The 24,989-nt window shown below is 32.9% G+C and overlaps 5 protein-coding genes across 6 annotated transcripts; all 5 read left to right on the forward strand.

The window, feature by feature from the left end:
- The first annotated feature begins 4,411 nt into the window (after window positions 1-4,411).
- LOC125874618 (AP2-like ethylene-responsive transcription factor TOE3) lies at window positions 4,412-8,522 on the forward strand. 2 transcript variants are annotated; one of them, XM_049555531.1, is made up of 10 exons: window positions 4,412-5,200; window positions 5,304-5,329; window positions 5,456-5,486; window positions 5,593-5,680; window positions 5,837-5,982; window positions 6,146-6,190; window positions 6,302-6,405; window positions 6,510-6,628; window positions 6,919-7,035; window positions 8,107-8,522. In XM_049555531.1, exons 1-10 carry the CDS (start codon window positions 4,689-4,691, stop codon window positions 8,344-8,346), a joined length of 1,428 nt encoding a protein of 475 aa, XP_049411488.1. In that variant the 5' UTR covers window positions 4,412-4,688; the 3' UTR covers window positions 8,347-8,522. The 2 variants fall into 2 exon arrangements, with proteins under 2 accessions (XP_049411488.1, XP_049411489.1); XM_049555532.1 differs by lacking the exon at window positions 6,146-6,190 and having other exon boundaries at window positions 4,498-5,200.
- Window positions 8,523-10,563: 2,041 nt separating this feature from the next.
- LOC125872386 (probable RNA 3'-terminal phosphate cyclase-like protein) lies at window positions 10,564-14,202 on the forward strand. The gene is given in 8 exon segments (XM_049553099.1): window positions 10,564-10,569; window positions 10,861-11,062; window positions 11,150-11,299; window positions 12,683-12,734; window positions 12,736-12,853; window positions 12,957-13,132; window positions 13,246-13,444; window positions 13,747-14,202. Coding segments are annotated over 8 exon segments (1,113 nt in total). The 3' UTR covers window positions 13,957-14,202.
- Window positions 14,203-15,165: 963 nt separating this feature from the next.
- On the forward strand, window positions 15,166-18,258 carry LOC125874217 (protein NRT1/ PTR FAMILY 2.7-like). The gene is made up of 4 exons (XM_049555063.1): window positions 15,166-15,326; window positions 15,575-15,792; window positions 15,910-16,451; window positions 17,258-18,258. Exons 1-4 carry the CDS (start codon window positions 15,257-15,259, stop codon window positions 18,084-18,086), a joined length of 1,659 nt encoding a protein of 552 aa, XP_049411020.1. The 5' UTR covers window positions 15,166-15,256; the 3' UTR covers window positions 18,087-18,258.
- Window positions 18,259-19,592: 1,334 nt separating this feature from the next.
- Window positions 19,593-22,240, forward strand: LOC125874218 (protein NRT1/ PTR FAMILY 2.7-like). Its single transcript, XM_049555064.1, has 4 exons — window positions 19,593-19,662; window positions 19,885-20,102; window positions 20,264-20,805; window positions 21,691-22,240. Exons 1-4 carry the CDS (start codon window positions 19,593-19,595, stop codon window positions 22,238-22,240), a joined length of 1,380 nt encoding a protein of 459 aa, XP_049411021.1.
- A 1,352-nt stretch (window positions 22,241-23,592) lies between these two features.
- LOC125872387 (protein NRT1/ PTR FAMILY 2.3-like) lies at window positions 23,593-24,772 on the forward strand. The gene is made up of 3 exons (XM_049553100.1): window positions 23,593-23,838; window positions 23,954-24,103; window positions 24,224-24,772. Exons 1-3 carry the CDS (start codon window positions 23,593-23,595, stop codon window positions 24,770-24,772), a joined length of 945 nt encoding a protein of 314 aa, XP_049409057.1.
- Window positions 24,773-24,989: the final 217 nt, after the last annotated feature.

Here is a 24,989-nt window from a genome sequence, read left to right on the forward strand (position 1 = left end):
TGTGGGAATATAGACTAAACGAGGTCCTTAGGGAGAACCAGTTGAATCCATAGTGGGTACAACTTGCAAGATTTTTTTTTAGGACAAGAAAAGTCAAATAAAAGGTGTGAAAGATTAAAAAAGAGTATTATTAAAGGAAATGTCACAAAAAAAAAAAAATCATGATGTGCTGTATTTCTCATTCAATAAATTGATGTGAACTCTTAGCCCCACATAATTAATTACTATTTTGTATTTTATTTTGGAGGAGGTTAAGGCAAAAGACAATAGACATATGCATGTGTGACAATGCGTACATACCAACATGTGTGTGATGGAGTGTGACCAGTGACGGAGCCAGGATTTTTAATAAGGGGGTTCAATAATTGAAGAACTAAACATACGAACTAATCGAAGGGGGTTCGACATCTATTATATATATACATAAAAAATAATTTTAACTATGTATAAATAGTAAAATTTTCCGCCGAGGGGGGTCGGATGACCCCCCTCACAGAAGGCTGGCTCCGCCCCTGAGTGTGACTACTCCTATTCTTAATAAGATATTTTGAGTTCGAGCTTTGAATATTGAGAAAAATTCTTATGTACATATATTGTGATCTCCTGTAATATTTGTTCTTACATTCAATATTTATCGTTCATGGTACTAGTGACAATTAATGCCTTAATTACCTGAGTTTAAAACATTTTCCTCTTATTTTTTAAATCAAGATTCAAATCCAATAGTTAAATATTCGATTAGTGTACATATATAAATCTTCTAATGATTATAGATATTAGATAATTTAAAACTAGACATTTCAAAATTTTTTTTATAATAACTTCATGATTAACAGTCAGTTTCATAAAAAGTTATAATTAAAACCTCAAAATTAATTATTTATTTTTATTTTTATTCGATGTGCAACTCTTTAACACTCTCGTAAATTATATGAAATGATTATAAAACCACTAACAACTTTTCAACCAATATAACTAGAAGAAACGATTCCAAAAACAGCATCTTTCAACCAAATTTAGTACTAGAAGAAAAGAAAAAAGTAGAGCCAAACAATAAGTAGCACGTTGAAATTGCGTCACATTCTTTTTGTGAAGGTCAAATATTGTTTGAGATATCATATTTCTCATTAGTTTGATAAACTTTAATTTAATTTCTCCTCCATGAAATACGAATCTATTTTCCTCCACCTTGTTTTGTTCCCCTTCTCAGAATTGGAATAGAGAATGCATCTAAAATTCAAGGAGAAAAAAGGTGAAGACAACAATAATGTCTTAGTCAACGTTAATCCCAAAACGTATGTGGAATTGATTTTTGTTTAAAAAAAAAATATTTTCAAAAGTAAATAAACCTGTTACTTTTTAAAAAAATAATTATTTCCTCTGTCCTAAAATACCTCTTACAATTTTACTTTCCAAAAGTCAATCTATGTTAACTTTAATCAATATTTAAAAAATAAAATCATTATATTAGTACAAAAACAATACAGCTTATATCACTTTTATTAAATTATTTAAATATTTGAGAATAAATAATACTAATTCAACAGTAAAGTAAAATAGATAAAAAATAATAAAATATTTCTTAATTTTTAATATATTGAACAACTAAAAATGAACTAATGGGAAGGAGAAAGGAATGGAATTGTTTATCGTTAAAGTTATTGGTGTAAGTTATCGGGGGCAATACAAAATGGGAAGGGGCCACATATGTTTATGTACTTTCAATGTCGAGAAACGTGGTAGCTTATGGTCCTATGAAATAATATTAACTATTTTATTTTCTTAAAGGTGTGGAATAAGACTCATGTGCGTAATGTACAGACTTACCCGTTAGGCCATTATCTGAGTCGTGGTGTAGTGATGAATTATTCATTCTTTTAATTAGAAATTTTAAATTTAAGTTTTGAGTATAAATAAAATTTTATTGGGAGTTGTCATATCTTGTCGTGTAAATGCTTTAATATTAATTTCAAACACCAAGTGACAAAACAAAAAAAATGGCCAAAAAAAAGAAGAAGAAAGGAAGTCATATATTCCAATTTCCAACAGTTCATCTAATTAACACTTCATTTATATTAGAGTCCATCACCTATATTTGAATTCAAATAGGTGATGGACTCTAATAATTTATCAGCCGCTATTTGAATTGTATCTCACATGTATGGGTAACACTCTCACTCCATGTTAATGTTAGGCAAGGAAAATGCCGGAGATGAATTAATTCTGTAGGCCATTTAAAATAAAAAAAAGAAGAAGATAATTTTAATAAGAAAAAAATATTTTTATATGCAAGAGATTTGAAAAGAATCGGATAGACATTGAAATTTTGTGGGACTCTATAAGACTTGTTTAATTCGAATTGGACTCTAGAAGGTGTGTTCAGTTTCAATTAAAATTATTGGAGATTATCCAACCCTAAACCCTAGTTCATGCCTATATAAAGGGTACTAAATTCCTTTAAAAGACATCTCGAATATTCCACAAATTCATGAAATATTTATATAAATGTCAAATCTAAATCATCCTAGTTCGAGAAATACGCCACTAATGACCCTCAAATCACGGATAAATCTTAAGAGAGTAGAATCAAGGGAGGAAATTCACTCGCATATTTATCAATAAAATTATGTTTTTTCAGATTTTATTTGTGTGATTGATTTATTTTCCATATGTTTAAAATTTGTTGCAAACAAATCGGTTTCTTTATTTATTTTGTAAATGACCAAGAGAATTTAATTTCTCAAAGAAATGACCACGTGCATTTGGTACAAATGGAAATGTTTTTCATGAGATTTTTCTTAAATTCATAATTAGTTAAGTATATTTTTTGTCATTTGTTAAATAAGTACACATACTATTTTCAAAGAATTTTTATTCAATCTAGTCTAGGTACGGTATATTTGGAATTTGGCATGGGAAGCTAGGGGTGTAGGGGTGGTTGGGACGAGGCTATGAGGTTGGGAGGGAGTGGGGATTGCTAATTGTTTAGTGTTTGGTTATAAATTTTTCAATATTTTTGACAAGTTATTTTTGAGTGAAGTTTTACCATGTGTTTTTTGACTATATATATTTTGGAGTAAAAAATTGACTTTAAAAAAAAATTGATTTATACTTATTAAGTTTTAAAAATTATTAAAAATATTCATAAGTTTGTATTATCATTTTATAATGAACATGTTTCGTGTAAAATCATGACAATGAACACAATTAGTAGGAATATGAAAAAACAAAAGGGAAATATCATAGATTTACATACGAAAAATTATTATTACTACTTGTAATTAGAAGTGACTTCGGGGAGTAAGCTAAATAAAATATGCATATAAATGTATAAATTTTGTACAAAATAGGATCGAAATTTAGTCTAAAACTATAAATGAAGAGTGTTTTTATAAAATATAAATGTTAGGATAATTTTAAATTTTTTAAAAAATCCCCAAATACTTTTTTTTCTTTCTAATATTTGAAAACTTAGGATGTTTGCCAAATATGTTTATGAAGTAATAACAACTTATATTTGAAAATATTTGTGGCCATACGAAAATGAGAAACTTTTTTTTTTTCTATTTCTATTTAAAAGATATATAATTTTTTAAAAAAAATTAAAAAGTTAATTTTTTACGAAAATATTTTCCTCGTACATACCCGCAGTCTCTATCCACAAAAGGAATCACCATTGGTATTTCTTGATTCCTAGTTTATGCAAAACTGTTACAAAATAAGGTTCATTTGAAATGAAATCCTTACTGCCCAAAATACTTTATATTGTGTTTTAAACATGTCATATGAGATCTTTAAATAGAGAGAGCAATTTCATTTTTTTAATTTTTACCCTCTGTATATAAAAATTTATCTTGCATATAGATACTTGTAATGAATATATTTTTAAACCATTATGCTAAGTTAAACTACAATTCAACTGATAACAAAGTGGACAAATCAAGGAGACTATTCATTCGGAATCCATTATTCGTTAGCCATTTACAAGAACAAAGACCCCATTTAAGAATAATAAATAAAATTATTAATACTAATAATGGAGCACCCAATGATTCTTAATTTGCATAAAAGGTCCTTGCTTGATTTTTGAGTTTCCTAAAAGGGATATGAAAATTATAATAATAATAATAATAATAATATATTGTCATTAGTTATTAATACTATATTAAGACCTTGTGAAGATTTCTCGATCACTTATAAAATGAAGAGAAGAAAATAATACTCTGAAAAAACAATAAATAAAAATAATATACAGGCAGATTAGACAACAAAATGAAAAGCCCTAGGACCGGGCCCCTCTTTCTGTTTTTGGTAAAAGCAAGATACTAGAAAAGAAATTAATTTTCTTGTAATTTTTTCATATAAACCATAGTCTTTCCCAAAATAAGAGGAACCAAAAGTACCCTCACAAATCACACAACTCACATAAAAGTTGCTTCACACGTCCCATCTTTCTTCTTCCCCTACCCCTACCCCTACCCCTACCCCTACCCCTACCCCTATCTACTTCTCATATGGAGTAATATAGTTATATAAGTAAATGAAATTCATCTCCATTGAATACTCACATGATCAACAATTTACTCTTCTTCCATTGACGCTTACAATCATTTTGGTTATAACTGCCAAGTTGTAAATACAGATATTATAGTTTTGTGATTTGTGTAGTTGGAGGTGAAGTGAAGATAATGATGTTGGATCTCAATGTAAGCGTAATCTACAATAATGAGCTTCCAGTAGTTTCTCTAGTTGATGAATCAGCAACGTCCAATTCATCCTTACGAAATGCGGAAGCTACAACCAGTGCCGGTGACGACGATTCGTGCGCCGGTGAGTTGTTCGCTTTCAATTTCGGAATCCTTAAAGTTGGAGGAGCTGAAACTAGTAGGAGCAGCAACAACGATGATGAGGAAGGATACGGTGAGAATCAGAGAGTTACTCATTCTCAATTCGTGACTAGGCAGCTGTTTCCCGTTGATGATGGTGAGTTGAACCGGAAACAGACCGATCGGGTCATTCTCCCCTCCGGTCGATCCGGTACTTCTGTCGGTTATGGAGATGTGCGACTAGTACAACCACAACAACCGGAGCAAGCGAAACAGCAAGTGAAGAAGAGTAGGAGAGGGCCAAGGTCAAGAAGTTCACAGTACAGAGGTGTCACTTTCTATCGGAGAACTGGTAGATGGGAATCACATATATGGTTAGTTTTCTAATTGAATTTTTTTTGACTGTATCATGATTAATTGGCAAAATGATAAATGATAAGTCGTCAATTTTGTTAATATAACTACAATTGGATGCAGGGACTGTGGGAAACAAGTATATTTGGGTATGGATATTGCTATTTTAACTATACAGTTTGCTTAATTTCGTTGTTTCTGTGGATTTTGGTGCTAAAGCTGTGTCTATACTTTTTGCTAATTTTTGATTGGTTTTTGTTGCTGCTTTATATTAGGTGGTTTTGATACTGCTCACACAGCAGCAAGGTAAAATAAAAGTCATACGAGTTCTCAAATATACGTGTTGTCAGATTTTTCAACTTTATGCTATTTCCCAAATTTGATTGTATTTGTTTTCTTCTCCATTGTATAGAGCTTATGACAGAGCTGCAATTAAGTTCAGGGGTGTTGATGCTGATATCAACTTTAGCTTAAGTGATTACGAGGAGGATATGCAACAGGTTAGAAATGCAAAGATTCAATTTGCGCAAATATGTTAAGGTCACTGTTGAGCCCTTCTCTGGGTTTATAATTGCTTCCGTTTTAATTGGCATCAATTATATGAATCATATACAAGTGTTCTGAACTATTTGGACACCTTTTTTTGATTAACACAGATGAAAAACCTTGGTAAAGAAGAATTTGTGCACTTGCTGCGACGCCATAGCACTGGTTTCTCAAGAGGGAGCTCCAAATTCAGAGGAGTGACGCTACATAAATGTGGCAGATGGGAGGCTCGGATGGGACAGTTCCTCGGGAAAAAGTAAGGAACTCACTCACTCATTGAAATTCTTGAAGAAGTAGATTACATCTTAGGATAGTAGTTGGTCCAAAATGGGACATACATATGTTTAACTTGCGTATTTGAAGAAGAAATCATTGGTACTACAGTATTCATAGTGGGGATTGCACTGCTTATATTGCAGGTATATATATCTTGGGCTATTCGACAGCGAAGTAGAAGCTGCAAGGTCCTAATGATATTGAATTACCCTCTCTCTGATAATGAACATTTATCCTAAATTTTCAATTTCAATTACGTGTCATCCAACCGATATCTACTTTATATTTCTGCAAATTAGGGCTTACGATAAAGCGGCAATTAAAACTAGCGGAAGGGAGGCTGTTACCAACTTTGAGCCAAGTACCTATGAAGGGGAAACAATGTCTTTACCACAGAGTGAAGGTTTGCTCAAAAGTTCTTACTCTTTTCCAAACTAATATCACTAATTCCATGGAACAATATTATCTATATGTGGATCTATCTCATTTATGATGCCTATGATGCAGGTAGCCAACATGATCTTGATCTGAACTTGAGGATATCAACCACTTCTTCAAAGGAAAATGATAGGTTGGGAGGTTCTCGCTATCAGCCTTATGACATGCAAGACGCAACCAAACCTAAGGTATTAGCAGAGTAGCTTATATGCTTCTGTTCATGCAGAATCATCAATTGAATTAAAATGCTCTCTTTTATGTTATAGTCTTCTATTATTACTTCTTTCATAGTTCATATGCAAGAGAATCTATTGTAGTAAATTCATGAGTATTAATTATTGGTAGTGATATAATCTCATTTTGTTAATTCAGATAGCTTTTCCCATTCATTCATAATTGTGATAAAACATGTTCATGAGCATCTTTAATCTTTCTCTTTTGTAGATTGTAATAATCTATTTGTGCTCTTTAAATATAGATGGATAAACCTGGTTCAGTAATAGTTGGAAGTTCACATCTCAAGGGACTACCAATGATGTCCCAACAAGCTCAATTGTGGACTGGAATCTATTCTAATTTCTCTTCCAGCTTTGAGGTAAAATACTAACTCTACCTTCAGTCAGAAATTTGGGGACAAATACAGTGATGAAACTCCAATTTATCTCTGTTTAGTTTTCTTTTCCTCACTTATGGTCAAATTTGCATGTATTCAGTTGCCAAAATAGCCATATTCATGCCCCCTTCCCCCAATTTCCCTCTAGTGCTGGGACCATTTGTGTTGTATGAAACATTTTGCCTTTTTACTTCTGCTTTTTTTGCATTGTCTTCAGTTGCCAAAATAGCCATCTTCATCCCCCCCAACCCCAATTTCCCTCAAGTAGTGGAATCATTTGTTTTGTATGAAACATTTTACCTTTTTACTTCTTGTGTTTTGTGGGGCTGAGAATCAGTGATAGTATGCCCCATGACAAATGACAAAATTTATGTGGGATCATAATGCCCCATGATAAAATTTTATCTTTAACTTAACAGTATTTTTTTGTTCTTGATCATTTATTTGGACAATAATGAGCTATGTTATTCTTCGGGTGCATCTTCTCATGTGTGATCATAGCCGGTTTTTCATTGCAAACAGTTATTAAAAGTCAATGTCTCTGTTGTGCCCTATTGTGCCACTTCTTAAATTGAATGCATCCTTAGTTTAACCTTCCAAAACCCTCTCTCTGTTAATTTAACTAACAATCATGATAAACTTAATACTAAAAAGAAAAACTAGGGAAAGCTAACAGGGGAACAAGAAAATCTTTTTGCTTGCTTCGTGCCTTCGTCCCATCTCCTACATCTCTCACAGTTGTCTTTCTTGGTTCTTATATCTTTTGACTTCCTTATGTTTTTTCCCCATAGATAAGATAAACGGAAGAGGGAGATTCATAGAAATAAATTGGGAGATACATGGTAATATTAGAAAGCAGTATAGAGATAGAACAGAAGATATGATTCTCATGCATATTAATAATTAGACTTTGTTACAAGATTCGATGTATAAAACTTAATGATGAAGGCGTTTTCCTTGTTTTTCTCTTTATAACCTTGGAGGTTTGACGATATTAAAGTAGCATATTACCACAGTTAAAGCTTCATCTTAGTAATTAAAATCATTTGGCAGGGTAGAGCATATGACAAGAGAAAGGATACAGTTTCATCACAAGGACCTCCAAATTGGGCATTGCAAATGGCCAGTCAGGTTGATACGACCAACCCATTGACAATGTTCTGCACGGCAGCATCATCAGGATTCTTCATTCCATCTACTACTTCTATCACTTCATCAGCATCTGCATTAGCAACTTCAAAAAATGCCTCACAGTGCTTTTATCAGATCAACCCCCGCCTACCACCTCCATAACATGTTTTCTTCCGTAACTAGTAATATAGGTATAAACATAGTCATTGATTCCTTTTGTAAGAAATAAATGACATTTTTGTGGATTGGATAATTTTTAGAACTGCTTCTGAATCTGATGGGCAAAGATTCAAACTCCCATTGCAGATTGACTATAGTATTTGTGCTATCCTTGCTTACCGTACTGTTACATTGGTGCAAAATGGCATTCTTCCTCCAAATCTAGTGTCTCCTTTAATAATTGAATATTGTGGGGAATCTAAAGTCCTGTTGGATTTTAATTGATCTAATTCATACCCATGGGAACTTTACCGCACTTTTATTGGTTCTGACTGAGATTTGCTACTACTGAGTACTGAGGATTAGGTTTTCTGCTTTTGTACTTCATATATATATATATACTAGTCCCTGGACACATGCTTTGCACGTGTATTCCATACAATTTTAAACTACACAAACACACATAGTCAAATGTGAACCTGTGAGCTCCAAACATAGTCCATATCCACACTTCAAAGTTCAAATATGCAAAGGATTTCATGGACAATTACTTCTATCTGAATTTGAGTTTTATTACAACATAAGCTTTTCAGAAATACATATTATACTAAAAGAAGTGAATATATTGCTAGTTTAGCAATAATACAAAAAGTGGTAAATATTTGTAGCTAAATCAATTGGAATAGATTTACCTGAAGTAGACTCTTCTTGGAGGAGAAATCTAACCGAAAGAAGGCAAATGGAATAATGGGACAAACACACCTTATGAAGAGTATTTTAAAGAATATGACAAGATTGACCATAATAAATATTATGGAGAAGATAAAAATACACCTATATACAACCAGTAAAAATTAAGAAATTTAATATTAATATAAATGAAGAATGTAAAAAGACTCTATGGAAGATGAAAGAAACAAAATTTAATGAGTAAAATAATTTAGGGAACTTATACACATGTGACTGACCATAATTAATTGTTGTTACACAATGTCGTCTTCACCTTCACCAAACGTTTTTGTTCCTCTAAACATGTAGTGAAGGAAAAGGTGAAAGAGATAAATAAAATTGTGGCAATAAGCATTTTCAGAAAGCATATATAGTATTTGGATTCATTGAATTTGAGGGGCTAATGAATTTTGTTATATTTTCTTATGTAAACAAAAGTTATTCAAATGAATATTTGCTTTTACTTCAAGGATAAAATGGTAAACTAACTTTTGATTCATTATTATTATGGATATTAATTATTATTTATGAATATATATTTTATATATATAAATTAATTTACCAAGTATGTAATTCATCATTAGTTTGTGCTAATTATAACAGAAGAAAATCAAAAGTTTAAACGATTGCAAACTTCCATAGTAAGTATTTATTGAAGCAATAACTTAGCATTTAATATAATTTTATGAATATAATTCATCTGAAATTTTTTATAACTTTGCACGGTAGGAGTAACTAAGGTACACTTAAGGGTCATTTTAACTGTTGCCAAACTTTTTGATTTCCTTTTGTCATTTAATAGGATATCATCCAATTGTACAAATATTCATTGTATCTATATTAATTCATGTCATAGATTGTGAGTTCTCCATTTTTAGAATATTAATATTATTATTAAAAATATATTAGGATATTTATTATAATTAATGTGTATTTATATTTTTGTTCATAAATATGTAATATAATAGTGTTTAATAGAAAATACAACAGTTTTTATTAATATTTAATGTATATTTACATTTTTGTCCATAAATATTATGATATTATAAGGACATTTTTGTAATTCAACTTTTGATATAGAGGCTTCCCGCTTATAATATGATATGATATGATGATGATCTATGACTCTTTTAAGTTTTAAAACATTAAAACTTGTGGCACAAATTTAGACAACCCATTTGATAAGGAAAAGGCTCGAAGTTGAGGAGTCTTTTTTGTTTCATATTTGTCTACTCTGATTCAAGAATTTGGGGCATTATTTGCTTTTTCTTATCTTTAGACTCACAGAGGATTTAAGTAACAGCAAGTATAAGATTTGATATTTGTTTGATCGTTATGATCATTGAATATATATTACTAAAAGAGATTATTTTGATTAGAATAGTCTCTAGTTCCTATAATCTCTAAGAATCCATACAACTTTAGCAAAGAAAAACCAACGAAAACAAAAGATAGATAAACCACATCACTAGTTAAGTTCAAACCTTGGTCATGCAGGTAAACGTACATAGCATTAATACTTTTCTAGAGATTTATCGCAAATGAGAAAGTGTGAAACTCGGAGAACCTCTAATTGCTGAAAATGCAGTACTGGATAAAAATAAGTGATTGTTATGGCTGTCAATAAGACATCGTTCAAGAGGTAAAAAGGATAAAACTTCAGACATACCATATGGACTAAAACATAGATAAACTATTTTAAGCCTAACCTTTAATTTAACAGGATAAACAAGAAAATCTAAATTCTTCCCGCCGCTAAGTTGCTCCGTTTCAGTCCCGAAGATATAGGGGAAAGTATGTTACATGAAGCTGAAGGGAAGTCAAAACTTGAGACTCCGTCTTTTAGTAGCGACCCTTTCATCCAAATCGATTATTATTGAGGATATACGTGCTGATTCTACTTGGCTTGGTCTTCGTCCACTTGAGGTATCTTTTCTCCGTCTGCTTGAAAAAGTTTGTGATGATTGTGTTGTTGAAATCAATGAAACTGGTAAACTCCCAAAATTGCCTCTTTTTTCTTTTCTGGATACTCGGTTGGACTTATTATGGATATAAACCCCTCTGCTTTTTTTGGTAGGCACAAAGTTGAAGTACAAACCAGGAATTATAATGGGAGGAAGACATTTAGTTCATGATTGTGGTCTCAATCGCTCAATTGCTTACTTTTTAGAACCGTTGATTCTGTTCGGTTTGTTTGGAAAGAAACCACTCACCATTAGGCTTAAAGGTATGCCTTTTGCTCTCTCTTTATTTTTTTTTTTTTGTTTGGGTGATTTGATGTTTATTTTTCCCTTTAGCTGTACTTTCAACTTATTCCATTAGGCAATACCTTTATACTAATGTTAGTTGAAGTCGATTAACATACTACTCGCCTCTCGTCTTCGGTTAAAACACATTGCAACTCAGTATGACGTTCAAGTTGACAACAGCCACCCTGCAATCTTCAAGTTTTTTGAGTACATTATGATGTTTCAAAACAGGATGAGCAGAGCGAAGACCAATATTTTCAGTATGTAGAGTCTTCTGGCAGCTAAAGAAATTATCCTCTCCAAGGTTGCATTATACCGTGTTTACTTATCTTTTTGAACCCCCTCGATGGAAATCCTGCCTCTACCACTATGGTTGCATAGAAGAGAAAGGTAAATGCTGGAAAAAAGACTTGATGAATTGTTATATATACTGTTGTGACTGAGCAACTGCTTAGTCCTTGACCAAAAAATTACTATATGAATAGTGGTCTTGATCGAATAATTTCTGCAAAGATTTACGTAAGCAAAGAGACAATTGCAGATAGAGTGCGGATGCAAAGGAATATTGCAGAGCAGAGAAGCCAGTGAAACAGACTGTTGATTTCCATCATAAGGATTTGTCAGTTGCAGCTATTATTGCTGCTGTCACTGGTCCTTTTTAATTTGGGACTTGAGATGTCTAACATTTTTTTGATGTACTTGGGTGTTGGCAATATGTCGGTGATCATGAATAGGATACAACCATCCCTGCTTGTTGAAGAACAACAAAACATATCGTGGCCTACCCGTTAGTGATGAAAAGTTAATTGGACATCCTACAACTAGTAATGTCAACAAAGCTTAGGAGAAGGTATTATTATCTTGACATAGCGTACCAACTTCGTGTTCTTCATACCATGCTCCATAAATTCTCATCTTGTGGAACCTACTGTATGATGGCCTAAATAAAGAGGGATGCCCCAATGGATCAGTGAAATTAAATGGCCTCAAAAGGATGAAACTTGCTCATTTTTGGGAAATTTTATGGATGTTCTTTGTTCATTGAGTTACTTTAAGGATGTAGTTTAGGTTGTGGGTATAATTTAAGGATGCCTTTTTGGCCAAAAACTCTGTTCAATGACATTACTTAGGCTGGAGATAGGTTTGTTAACAAATAAAATTGCCCAGGTTTAGTAGCTCAAGGAGCTCTACTATCAGTCCCTAAATCCCAAAAAGTACTGTAACTGGCTGTCGCTTAGATTTTTACAGCTTTTGAATGTTAAAACCAGTGATTTCCTCATAACCAAGTGTGAGTCAAAAAATGCTGCTATTATTTATATGAATTTGCTCTTTATCCCTAAAGCTTGAAACAACTTTTTCAGGGATCACAAATGATGCAAAGGACCCATTTATTGATACATTTTGATCAACTACTGAAACAGTTTGGAGTCCCTGCAGAAGGATTGGAACTGAAAATTGAGAGTCGTGGAGTTGCCCCCAAAGGTGGTGGAGAAGTAGTTCTTTCAGTCCCTATGGTCCCGAATAGTTTAACGGTGAGTTTTATTCTCATTCACTTCATTGTTTTGTATTCTGAGGACAGCTAAGATAACTATAATGACTTTTTGACCAATTGTTTCTGTGACTGCTGTTATATAGGCTACTAAATGGGTTGACAAAGGTCTGGTGAAGAGAATTAGAGGTGTTTCCTTTTCAACTAGGGTCTCTGTTCAGTTTGAGAATACCATGATACACGCAGCTCGTGAAATCTTGAATCCGTTGCTTGCAGATGTTCACATATTTACAGATCATAAAGCTGGAGCACAAGCCGGAATGTATGATCATATTGTGGATATGTTACACTTGCTGTCCTTTAATGTAGTAACAGTCCAGGTCATGTTTTAACTTGGACTTGCTGATTATATCTGACGATCAACTTTGATTGCAGGTCACCTGGCTATGGAATTTCTCTAGTGGCAGAGACTACATCTGGTGATACCACAGTTTCTTATGCAAGAGGAGAAGATGATGCTGACCTAGAGGATGATAGGAAAGCTCTGATCCCTGCTGAGGAAGTTGGTGAGCAAATTGCTTCTGCACTACTTGGGGAAATAAAACAGGGGGGAGTAGTTGATTCAACACATCAGGTGTGTGTAATTTCTAATCCTCATGAATTCTAGACGATCATATCAGTCTCCTTCAGTTTTCTACTCTGTCTTTTACTTTTGCATCTCCGTATGAACCTCTTCCAAGTCCTATTGTACATTTCAACAGATGATTTTGATGTGCTTATGAATACTTCCACAGAAACCTGAAACAAACTTCTCCCAGTTTGTTCCCATTCATAAACATTGCCTACCACTATTTAGGGCTGAAAACAACTTTGATTTCACTTCAAGATGCTCCCCCGTTCCATGAATTCTTGCTCACCAATTTTGTCTATTAACAGGGACTGTTGTTTCTCCTATGTGCGTTGTGTCAGAAAGATGTTTCAGAAGTTCGTGTTGGGAAGTTGTCACCATATGGAATAGAAGCATTAAGGCACATCAGAGACTTTTTGGGTGTCAAGTTTGTCATGAAACCTGATGCCTCCACAGGAACTGTCAATCTCATGTGTCTTGGCTCTGGATTTCAGAATTTATCCCGGAAAGTATCATGATAATAAAAAATTGGGCATATCATTTGGTGGTTGATTTTATATAGGGAAACATGTGATTTTCTGGCTTGACATACATCAATGGAGGTGGGGTTTGGAGTAAAATCAAAAGTGTCACGTGGTCGTTAGTTGTAACCAGAGTTATTCATTCATGTATTAAAACTAGCATACTCAATATTATGTTTGGTAGCTTTGTAGTTGTTCTCTATAAAAAAAAAAGTTCAGCATAAATTATTTGGACAAAATGCCAACAGAAGATTATTTACATAAGTTAACTGAGAAGAGGGAAGTAAATTGACCAAGATGCTTAGAAGATCATTAATTTGGAAGTTAAATATAACTAGAACAATGCTCTATCATTCATCATATAGCCCACTTCAACCTCACTCAAAAATTATTTTTTTAATCTTATGATCTCATTATACATAGCGATTTGGTATATGCAATATTTGTTAGGTAATCGGAATATTTATTTTGCAAGTCAATCTCTAATTATCATTATTTAGTAAATACAAATTGAGTTACTTAATCAGAATGGTATTCTGAACAAATATTAAAGATAAGCAATATCATGTAATCTAACAGTTATCAGACATATCAAATCAAATAATCTGTCGGTGCAAAGACATGTGTAGTTCCACCTAAAAAGGTTCTTGGAAAAAGTTTAACCCAAAAAATTTTGCTTTTTACATTTACAATAAAATGTTAATAATTCTGATGTGAATATAAATATTAGATCGTAATTTATAATAGCATAAATAAGGATAACTTAAGATGCTTTGATATGCAATCCAAGTCTGTCTATATATCTTCCGTGTTTGCTGCGACGTAAAATATTTTTTAAGAAAAATTTCTCCAAAAAGAAGTCATTCTCTAAATTATTAGGATTAGCAGTCTTAATTGACTTTGATTTCTTTAGATATTGAGTCTATGATACCAATAATTACATCTTAAATGGTTAAGTAGGAAAAGACATTAGTAATTTTTAATTAATGAAATGTAGTTTGTGTGTTCCAATAGTTTGAACTACGTCAGCAAAATATATTATTTTCCTTCGAGCTAGGTATATAATTTCCTCAAAGTCCACTAAACAAACGCATGGTACGCATGAATAAAAACAAACTAACATATGGGACCACACTTTATTTCTTAGTGCTAATTGTCCGGTTTTCTTTCTATGAAACTTATCTTTCCAAAGTTCCACTAGATGGTCCATATTTACAGATATTTTTTGAGCTTATAATATATATAAGTGCTCTGCCAAAAGTTTGAAGTAATTATTTATCCTTTGAGTTTTTGAACCATGGAAGCTCCATCAGAGGCACAATTACCAAGAAGAACCGGAGGCTGGATCACCTTCCCCTTTATCACAGGTCTCTCCTCTCCTTTCTCTTTTGTAGACCCTGAACCTTGTTCCTACACGATTTTTGATCAAGCATTCGTTATTTATTTTTATTGTTATTTTTAATAGCATGAAAAAACTCAAAATCTCAAGTGCTACAATGTTATCCATGTTACTTTGTTTGTTGCACACGGCCTAAATATTTGTTACAGGTAATTTAACATGTTATAACAAGTTATGTATAAATATTGACGCGTAACTGGATTTTGACAAAAACAGCGTGCTCAGTAGGGTTGACCTTAGCATTTGGAGGTTGGACAAGCAATCTTATTGTGTATCTGATTAAGGAATTTGATGTGGAGAGTATTGATGCTGCTCAAATATCAAATTTGGTTAATGGTGCTGGAAGCTTAATTCCTGTTGTTGCTGCAATTATTGCCGACTCTTTTCTTGGTTGCTTCTCTACCATTTGGATTTCATCCATCATCTCATTATTGGTAATTACTACTCCACTATTTTGTGTGTACCTAACCTAATTTGTTTGACCTTTTGAAATTGGTTCTTTAGGGTGTTTGATTAAGCTTCTTTTTTTTTTTTGTGTGAATACGTTGTAGGGCACTATCCTTTTAGCTTTAACAGCTACAGTTGATTCTTTAAGGCCTAAACCGTGTGAAGTTGGTTCAACCTCATGTACCCCTAAACCAAAAGTTCAATATGTAGTTCTCTATGCAGCAATAGTTCTGGCTACTCTGGGTAGTGGTGGTACCCGATCAACCCTTTCGACGATCGGAGCCGATCAGCTAGCTGATAAACCAAAGGATCAAGGGATTTTCTTCAATTGGTTCTTCTTCTTTTGGTATTCTGCTTCTGTAGTATCGTCCACAGCTATTGTCTATATTGAAGATAACGTGAGTTGGAAAGCTGGATTTTTCATTTGTGCTGCGTCCAATATTGTTGCTTTACTCATTTTCCTAATGGGAAGTAGATTTTACACTAAATTTAAGCCAGAAGGGAGTCCATTCACCAGTTTGGCTCGTGTAGTTATTGCTAGTATTACCAAAAGACAAGTTCCACTCCCATCGACTGCTCAGGATTTCTTCCAGGGATGTAACGTAGCACCCAAATCACTAGTTCTTGTACCTTCCAACACCTTCAGGTAATACATACTTCATTCGTTTTAATCTGTTGCTCTTTAACTTTTTTTTTAGTCTGTTTTGAAAAGATTGTCTCTTTTCATTAAAGGGAAAAAAGACAAATATACCCTCGAACTATCGTAAATGGTATACATATACCCTCCGTCATACTTTTGGGACGGCAGGGGCACCAATGGCCCAAAAGTATGACGGAGGGTATCTGTATACCATTTACGATAGTTTGGGGGTATATTTGTCCTTTTTCCCTTCATTTTTTAGCAACTCTTTAATTTCAACTTTCTACACATGTTTGAGATCACAATATTAAAAAATATTTTGATACATTCTACATATCTTTATTAGTTTAAGACGATATATATAAGATTCAAAAATCTTATTTACTTTCTTAAACTCTATGTCAAAACAAATTAAGATAGAGGGAGTAAATATAAAAGTCCATTTTATACTTTAAAATGTTGTCTCGTCAAAGTTACACAAACGAAATGAGGGGATTATATGATTGTGGCATGATTAAATTTTGCAGTGGAAATGCATGTGAAGATGTCAGCATATCTTTATGTTGGAAGATTTTTTTTATAAATAATCTGTGTCGACAATGATATGAAGCACTTTTTTGTTTTTATGGATTGATGTTATCTCTACACTATTGGAGATTTGTTAATTAATTTTAGAGGAGACGTACTCTCACACGTCACAGGCAAGTTGATTTAATTATTTGGTTCAAACAAGTAAAACCACTATATTTTGTTGTTGATAATATAATCACATGAGACAAAATTTTTGAACTTCCGTAGTAATAATAATGCAGGTTTTTGAATCGTGCTGCTATTATAAGTGAAGGTGACGTAAAAGCAGATGGTTCAACAAGTAATCGATGGAGACTTTGTTCAGTACAACAAGTAGAAGATTTCAAAGCTTTAATTAAAATCTTACCACTTTGGTCAAGTAGTTTTTTTCTTGGCACCACAATTGGGGTGCAATTAAGTTTTTCAGTCCTTCAAGCCTTAGCAATGGACCGCCACGTAGGACCCCATTTCCAAATCCCAGCTGGATCCGTACTCGTTTTTGTCCTCATATCTACTGCTCTATTCCTGGCCCTGTTCGATAAATTTGTTTTACCTACGTGGAAGAATTTGACAGGCAAATCACTTACGCCTCTCCAGAGAATTGGGATTGGACACGTGCTCAATTTTGTGAGCATGGGTGTATCAGCCTTAGTCGAGTCAAAGAGACTAAATGTAGCAAAATCAAATGAAGGTTCCAATATTGTGGCAATGTCAGTTTTATGGCTTGTGCCACAATTAGCACTTAATGGTATCGCGGAGGCATTTCATTATCCTGGACAAGTATCATTGTACTACCAAGAGTTCCCGATAACCTTAAAGAACATGGCGACCGCGATGATTTCCGTGCTTGTTGGTATATCATTTTACTTGGCTACTGCTCTAATTGATGTTGTTAGAAAGACAAGTAAATGGTTACCAGGTAACATAAATGATGGAAGGCTGGATAATGTGTACTGGATATTGGTTGTAGGGGGAGTAGTGAACTTTGGTTACTATGTAACATGTGCTTGGTATTACAAGTATCAAAACCTCAACGAAGTGGATCATAATGAGACTCCTTCTGATGAGTGATCTGAGGATGAGATCAATTTTAATATCCTCAGACTTGTGAGTGAGCAATAATTAATTTATCATCAATCAGCAATTACTGAAAAAACATTTGCAAATAACATGTTGTAATGTCAACTTCAGATCGACAAGGATATATGAAGTTTTGAAACTCTTTAGCCGAATTTCAAACAAAAACGTCTTAAGTTTTGAATTGCTGGACTTGCTTGCTTTAATTTCCATATTCACACTTCAATACAAATATCTGAACTTAGACAATATATTCATGTGTTTTACGTTTTCATAAGGATTTTCTCCTTATACATTGTCTATCATATGATTGATTCATTTTTTGATCGCCAAGTGCGTGGATAAATTTTCATGAATAACATTTAAACAAGAATGAAGGTGTGAGGTCTTGCATTACATATTTTAAACATACTCTGATATATAATAAAATTATAATTATATGTTGGAGTAATTTTTAAATCTTATTTTTCTATATCAATTTTTTCCTTGCATTTGCTTACATAACTACATAGTTTTGTGTCATGGATCGATCTAACTCAAGTCAAGAAGGTCAACTTTCCAACCCTTCTTTATAAAAGTGATTTTTTCCATTACAGACCGAACGTGAACGTGAAAAAAAAAAAAAAAACCAGAAGGAAAAACTTTAATCCAAATATTTTGTCTAACAAAGTTTGTTTTTACATTTATATTTACAATAAAAATGTTATTAATTATGATGTGAATATAAATATTGGGTTGTAACTTATAATAGCATAAATAAGAATAATTAAAGTTACGAGTGCTTTGACATGCAATCCATGTCTGTTTATATATCTTCCATGTACATGTTTGCTACGACGACGTAAAAGTCAATGAGAAAAATTTCTCCAAAAATCAGTCATCATCTAAATTATTAGGATTAGTAGTCTTAATTGACTTTGATTACATTAGAGATTAATTAAGAGTCTATGATACCAATATTTACTTCTGAAATGGTCAAGTAGGAAAAGACATAGAGTAGTAATTTTTAATTAATCAAATGTAATTTATGTGTTCAACAGTAGTTTGGAATACTCCAGCAAAAGGTATTATTTTCCTTCGAGCTAGGTGATATTGGAATAATATCTATTTTGAAAGTGAGAGTCTAATTAATTATGATTACAATTTAGTATCTGCAAATCGAGTCATTTAATCGATATTTAATTGTGATTACGAATATTAATTAAAGGGAAGAAGCTGACAATTGTCATGTAAACCAGAAGACATATCAAATTAAATGAACAATACTAAATTGTAGTCATTAGTCAAATTAACAATTTAATACTATAAAGTTGAGGGCCTTTAATTAAATCTTTGAAATTATTTTATGCAATATGTAATTTCCTCCCATTTTATTAAATTCTCATGAACAAGACAATGTGCTGTCCTTATCCTAATTGAGATATTTTTGTGCTGATATTATATATATAAGTTCTCTCCCAAAAGTTTGAAGTAATTATTTATCCATTGAGTTTTTAAACCATGGAAGCTCCATCAGAGGCACAATTACCAAGAAGAACTGGAGGCTGGATCACCTTCCCCTTTATCATAGGTCTCTACCTTGTTCCTACACGATTTTTTATCAGGCATTCGTTATTTATTTTTATCGTTATTTTTAACTACATAAAAAAAAACTCAAAAGTTCTAGTGCTACGATGCTATCTATGTTACTTTGTTTGTTGCACATAGCCTAAATATCTGTTACAAGTAATTTAATATGTTATAACAAGTTACGTATATATATTGATGCGTAACTCGATTTTGACAAAAACAGCAAGCTCAGTAGGGTTGGCCCTAGCATTTGTGGGTTGGACAAGCAATCTTATTGTGTATCTGATTAAGGAATTTGATGTTGAGAGTATTGATGCTGCTCAAATATCAAATTTGGTTAATGGTGCCGGAAGCTTAATTCCTGTTGTTGCTGCAATTATTGCTGACTCTTTTCTTGGTTGCTTCTCTACCATTTGGATTTCATCCCTCATCTCATTATTGGTAACTTACCACTTTTTTTTTGTGTACCTAACTTTTGACTTTTAACTTCTTTTTCATGAATTACTTATTATTCCTCATAGTCTACACTTCTCTTCAATCATTGTATGACATAATTGTATATTTATAGAACCATTTTTTTTTTTATTGTGAATACGTTGTAGGGCACAATCCTTTTAGCTGTAACAGCTACAGTTGATTCTTTGAGGCCTAAACCGTGTGAAGTTGAGTCAACCTCATGTACCCCTAAACCAAAAGTTCAATCTGTAGTACTCTATGCAGCCATTGTTCTAGCAACATTGGGTAGTGGTGGTACCCGATCAACCCTTGCGACGATCGGAGCTGGTCAGCTAGCTGATAAACCAAAGGATCAAGGGATTTTCTTCAATTGGTTCTTCTTCTTTTGGTATTCTGCTTCTGTAGTATCGTCCACAGCTATTGTCTATATTGAAGATAACGTGAGTTGGAAAGCTGGATTTTTTATTTGTGTTGCGTCCAATGTTGTTGCTTTACTCATTTTTCTAATGGGAAGCAAATTTTACGCTAAGTTTAAGCCAGAAGGGAGTCCATTTACCAGTTTGGCTCGTGTTATTGTTGCTAGTATTACTAAAAGACAAGTTGCACTTCCATCGACTGCTGAGGATTTCTTCCAGGGATGTAATGTAGTACCTAAAGCATTAGCTGTTGTACCTTCCAAGACCTTCAGGTAACACATGCTCCCTCTGTTTCAATTTGTTTGTCCTACTGTTCTTTTAATCTGTTTCAAGAAAAGTGTACACTCTCTTCTTTTTTTGCAACAATTTCATTTCAAATTTTCAAATGTCATGTTTAAGACCACTAGATTAAAAGAAAACTTTATATATTCTACATGTTTTTATTATAAGACACAAGATTCAAAAATATTAGTATCTATTTTTTTTAACTTTGTGTCAAATTAAAACTAGATAAATAAATTGAAATAGAGGGAATATAAATGATTACATATTGAGACAAGATAAAAGTCTTTTTTATCTTTTAAATGTGGGGTCTTGCAAAATTAACACACATAAAATGAGGGGTGTTATATGATCGTGGGGTAATTTAATTTTTCAGTGGAGGTGGATGTGAAGATTTCAGCATATCTTTATGTTGAAAGATTTCTAATAAACAAACTTTTTCAACAATTATATGAAGCACCTTTTTCTTTTTATGGATGGATGTTATCTCTAAACTGTTGAGATTGAATACTTTATTGTTAATTAATTTGGATCGAGACGTACTCCTACACGTCACGGGCAAGTTGATTTATTTGGTTAATTCAAACAAGTAAAACCACTATAAAATGTTGTTGATAATATACTCACATGAGACAAAAAATTGGATTTTTTTTTAAAAAAAATAAGCTTAAATTATCAGGGAACGGACAGTTTCGTGTATTAAGTTTTTCAAATAAATAGCAACTAAGTTCCACATGACTATTTAGTGATACATTAATTAAGTTGGGCACACGTGCTCTTGCTTTACATAGAGTATCTTTTGTGTGATAATAATGTCAGTTTGAGTGTATCTTTTAACTTTCGTAGAGTATTGAAGTTGCTCATATATGATGTAGGTTTTTGAACCGTGCTGCCATTATAAGTGAAGGTGACCTAAAACCAGATGGTTCAACAACTAATCGATGGAGACTTAGTTCAGTACAACAAGTAGAAGATTTCAAAACCTTAATTAAAATCTTACCACTTTGGTCCAGTAGTTTTTTTCTTGGCACCACAATTGGCGTACAAACAAGTTTGTCAATCCTTCAAGCCTTAGCAATGAATCGCCACATAGAACCCAATTTCCAAATCCCAGATGGATCCGTACTCCTTTTTGTCCTGCTATCTACTGCTCTATTCCTCGCCCCGTTCGATAAATTTCTCTTACCTACGTGGAAGAATTTGACTGGAAAATCACTTACACATCTCCAGAGAATTGGGATTGGACACGTGCTCAATTTTTTGAGCATGGGTGTATCAGCCTTAGTCGAGTCAAAGAGACTAAATGTAGCAAAATCAAATGAAGGTTCCAATATTGTGCCCATGTCAGTGTTATGGCTTGTGCCGCAATTAGTCATCGTTGGTATTGCGGAGGCATTTCATTTTCCAGGACAAGTATCATTGTAATTAATTATATGTATCTAAATATGGAATGTAACTAAAACACACAAATTTAAGAACAACTACATAAAATCGTATCTCAATAATGTTTCAAATCATGCGTACTTCTCCGCTTATTAAAATAATGTGTCGATTACATTCATAGCTGGTTAGGACATCTCACCACGACGATGTGTCAATGTTGCTCCTAGATCTGACGGACCTCCAACAGAGCCATTAAAAAATTAGCTTTTTCGTTTCTCCGACTAATAAAGCTTTAAAAAATAAGGCCCTCAAGTCGTCAGAGATGAAATAAGAGTCGGCTGAAGAGTGAGATTGTTAGGAAAAAATCGTGACTATAATTTGGCAGAAAAAAAAAAGCACAAACTAACTACTTGCAAGTAACACCAATTGCAATTATAATGTAGCATCCTCTTTGCAATAAATTATTCGAACTATACTTTTCTAGAGCTATTACATTATTTGCATTGATTCTGATTGTTTGGGCCTTTGGGGAAAAGTTTACTTGTTAATAAGTGGGGGGTGGGGGTGGGGGTGGGGGGAGAGATAGGGTTTGAGATTGGGGGAGATGATGAGAGAGAAATATTTGATTGTTATTAAAATATTAATTGTGGAGTTTAAATGTAAAGATAATTAATTAATTCTAATTTTAAGGAATGTGGGTATCATCTTCAATAATATATGGTATAAAATATTTAAAATAATATATGTAATTGTTTGAAAATAGAGGTAATATTAATATATATTGTAGTGAGGTATAAGTAGTTTATCCAATTTTTTAATTAATGAAATGTATGTGTGTTCAACAGTTTGGAATACTCCAGCAAAAGATATGCTAGGTGATATTGGAAGAATATCTATTTCGAAAGTGAGTAATTAATTAAGATTATTGAGTACTAGCTTCGTCCACTTTTAATTGTTATAATTTTTTTTTAGAGTTAAACTATAAAAACTTTGACTAACATTTTATGATTGTATTTTTTTTATCATATTGATATGCAAAAAATTACAATGTATAGTACTTTTTATATAGTTTTTAAATATCTATTTTTTTAAAAAAATATCAAATTAATATAATCTAATTTAACTTTGAAAATTAGTCAAATTGACTTTCGTGCTAAAAGGAAAGTAATCATTAGTCAAATATACAATTTAATATAAAGTTGAAGGCCCTTAAAAAGATTTATGCAATATTGTAATTTCTAATTTCTGGCCATTTTTATTAAATTCTCATGAACTAGAGTGAAGAGAATGTGCTGTCCTTATCCTAATTGAGATATTTTTTGAGCTGATATACTATATATAAGTGCTCTCCCAAAAGTTTGGAACTTATTACTTATCCTTTGTGTTTTTCAACCATGGAAGCTCCATCAGAGGCACAATTACCAAGAAAAACCGGAGGCTGGATCACCTTCCCCTTCATCACAGGTCTCTCCTCTTCTCTCTCTCTTCCGGTAGACCTGAACCTTGTTCCTACACGATTTGATCAGGCATTTCAATTTTTTAACAACGTGAAAAAATCAAAAGCTATGTGCTATGATGCTATTCATGTTACCTTGTTTGTTGCACATAGACTAAATATTTGTTACAGTAATATAGCTTGCGTATATATATTGACGCTAAGTCCGTAACTCAATTTTGAAAAAAACAGCGAGCTCAGTAGGGTTGACCCTAGCATTTGTGGGTTGGACAAGCAATCTTATTGTGTATCTGATTAAGGAATTTGATGTGGAGAGTATTGATGCTGTTCAAATAGCAAATTTGGTTAATGGTGCTGGAAGCTTAACTCCTGTCCTTGCTGCAATTATTGCTGACTCTTTTCTTGGTTGCTTCTCTACCATTTGGATTTCATCCATCATCTCATTATTGGTAACTACCACTCATGTTTTTTGTTATTACTCCGATCCTCATATTCAACACTTCTCTTCAATCATTGTTTGACATAATTGTATATTTATAGAACCATTTTTTTTTGCAATATACTCGTAGGGCACACTCCTTTTAGCTCTAACAGCTACAGTTGATTCTTTAAGGCCTAAACCTTGTGAAGTTGGTTCAACCTCATGTACCCCTAAACCAAAAGTTCAATATGTAGTACTCTATGCAGCCATTTTTCTAGCAACATTGGGTAGTGGTGGTACCCGATCAACCCTTTCGACGATTGGAGCGGATCAACTAGCTGATAAACCAAAAGATCAAGGGATTTTCTTCAATTGGTTCTTCTTCTTTTGGTATTCTGCTTCTGTTATAGCATCAACAGCTATTGTGTATGTTGAAGATAACGTAAGCTGGAAAGCTGGATTTTTCATTTGTGTAGCAGCTAATGTACTTGGATCAGCCATTTTCCTAATGGGAAGCAGATTTTACGCTCACTTTAAGCCAAAAGGGAGTCCATTCACCAGTTTGGCTCGTGTTATTGTTGCTAGTATTAGGAAAAGACAAGTTGCACTTCCATCGACTGCTGAGGATTTCTTCCAGGGATGTAATGTAGTACCTAAAGAAGCATTAGCTGTTGTACCTTCCATGACCTTCAGGTAACACATGCTCCCTCCGTTTCAATTTGTTTGTCTTACGTACCGTTTGTTTCAATAAATTCACTATTTTGTTGTTGATAATACTCACATGAGACAAAAAATTGGAACTTTGCCTACTTTGATAACATATTGATCTGTATGCTTGGTTTTCTATTATAAATTTAAGCTATTGACTTTAGGAGTATGTCTTTTTTTAAAATAAGCTTAAATTATCAGGGAAC

The sequence above is a fragment of the Solanum stenotomum genome, chromosome 8 (genome assembly GCF_019186545.1).
Source record: "Solanum stenotomum isolate F172 chromosome 8, ASM1918654v1, whole genome shotgun sequence".
Classification (NCBI taxonomy): Eukaryota; Viridiplantae; Streptophyta; class Magnoliopsida; order Solanales; family Solanaceae; genus Solanum; species Solanum stenotomum.

Coding starts and splice junctions, on each gene's coding strand:
- LOC125874618 (XM_049555531.1), top strand. CDS start 4,689: ATGATGTTGGATCTCAATGTAAGCGTAATCTACAATAATGAGCTTCCA. Junction 5,681..5,836: donor ACGAGGAGGATATGCAACAG/GTTAGAAATGCA, acceptor TGATTAACACAG/ATGAAAAACCTTGGTAAAGA. Junction 6,406..6,509: donor GTCTTTACCACAGAGTGAAG/GTTTGCTCAAAA, acceptor CCTATGATGCAG/GTAGCCAACATGATCTTGAT.
- LOC125874217 (XM_049555063.1), top strand. CDS start 15,257: ATGGAAGCTCCATCAGAGGCACAATTACCAAGAAGAACCGGAGGCTGG. Junction 15,793..15,909: donor CATCCATCATCTCATTATTG/GTAATTACTACT, acceptor AATACGTTGTAG/GGCACTATCCTTTTAGCTTT. Junction 16,452..17,257: donor GTACCTTCCAACACCTTCAG/GTAATACATACT, acceptor ATAATAATGCAG/GTTTTTGAATCGTGCTGCTA.
- LOC125874218 (XM_049555064.1), top strand. CDS start 19,593: ATGGAAGCTCCATCAGAGGCACAATTACCAAGAAGAACTGGAGGCTGG. Junction 19,663..19,884: donor CACCTTCCCCTTTATCATAG/GTCTCTACCTTG, acceptor TGACAAAAACAG/CAAGCTCAGTAGGGTTGGCC. Junction 20,103..20,263: donor CATCCCTCATCTCATTATTG/GTAACTTACCAC, acceptor AATACGTTGTAG/GGCACAATCCTTTTAGCTGT.
- LOC125872387 (XM_049553100.1), top strand. CDS start 23,593: ATGGAAGCTCCATCAGAGGCACAATTACCAAGAAAAACCGGAGGCTGG. Junction 23,839..23,953: donor GTTACAGTAATATAGCTTGC/GTATATATATTG, acceptor TATCTGATTAAG/GAATTTGATGTGGAGAGTAT. Junction 24,104..24,223: donor CATCCATCATCTCATTATTG/GTAACTACCACT, acceptor ATATACTCGTAG/GGCACACTCCTTTTAGCTCT.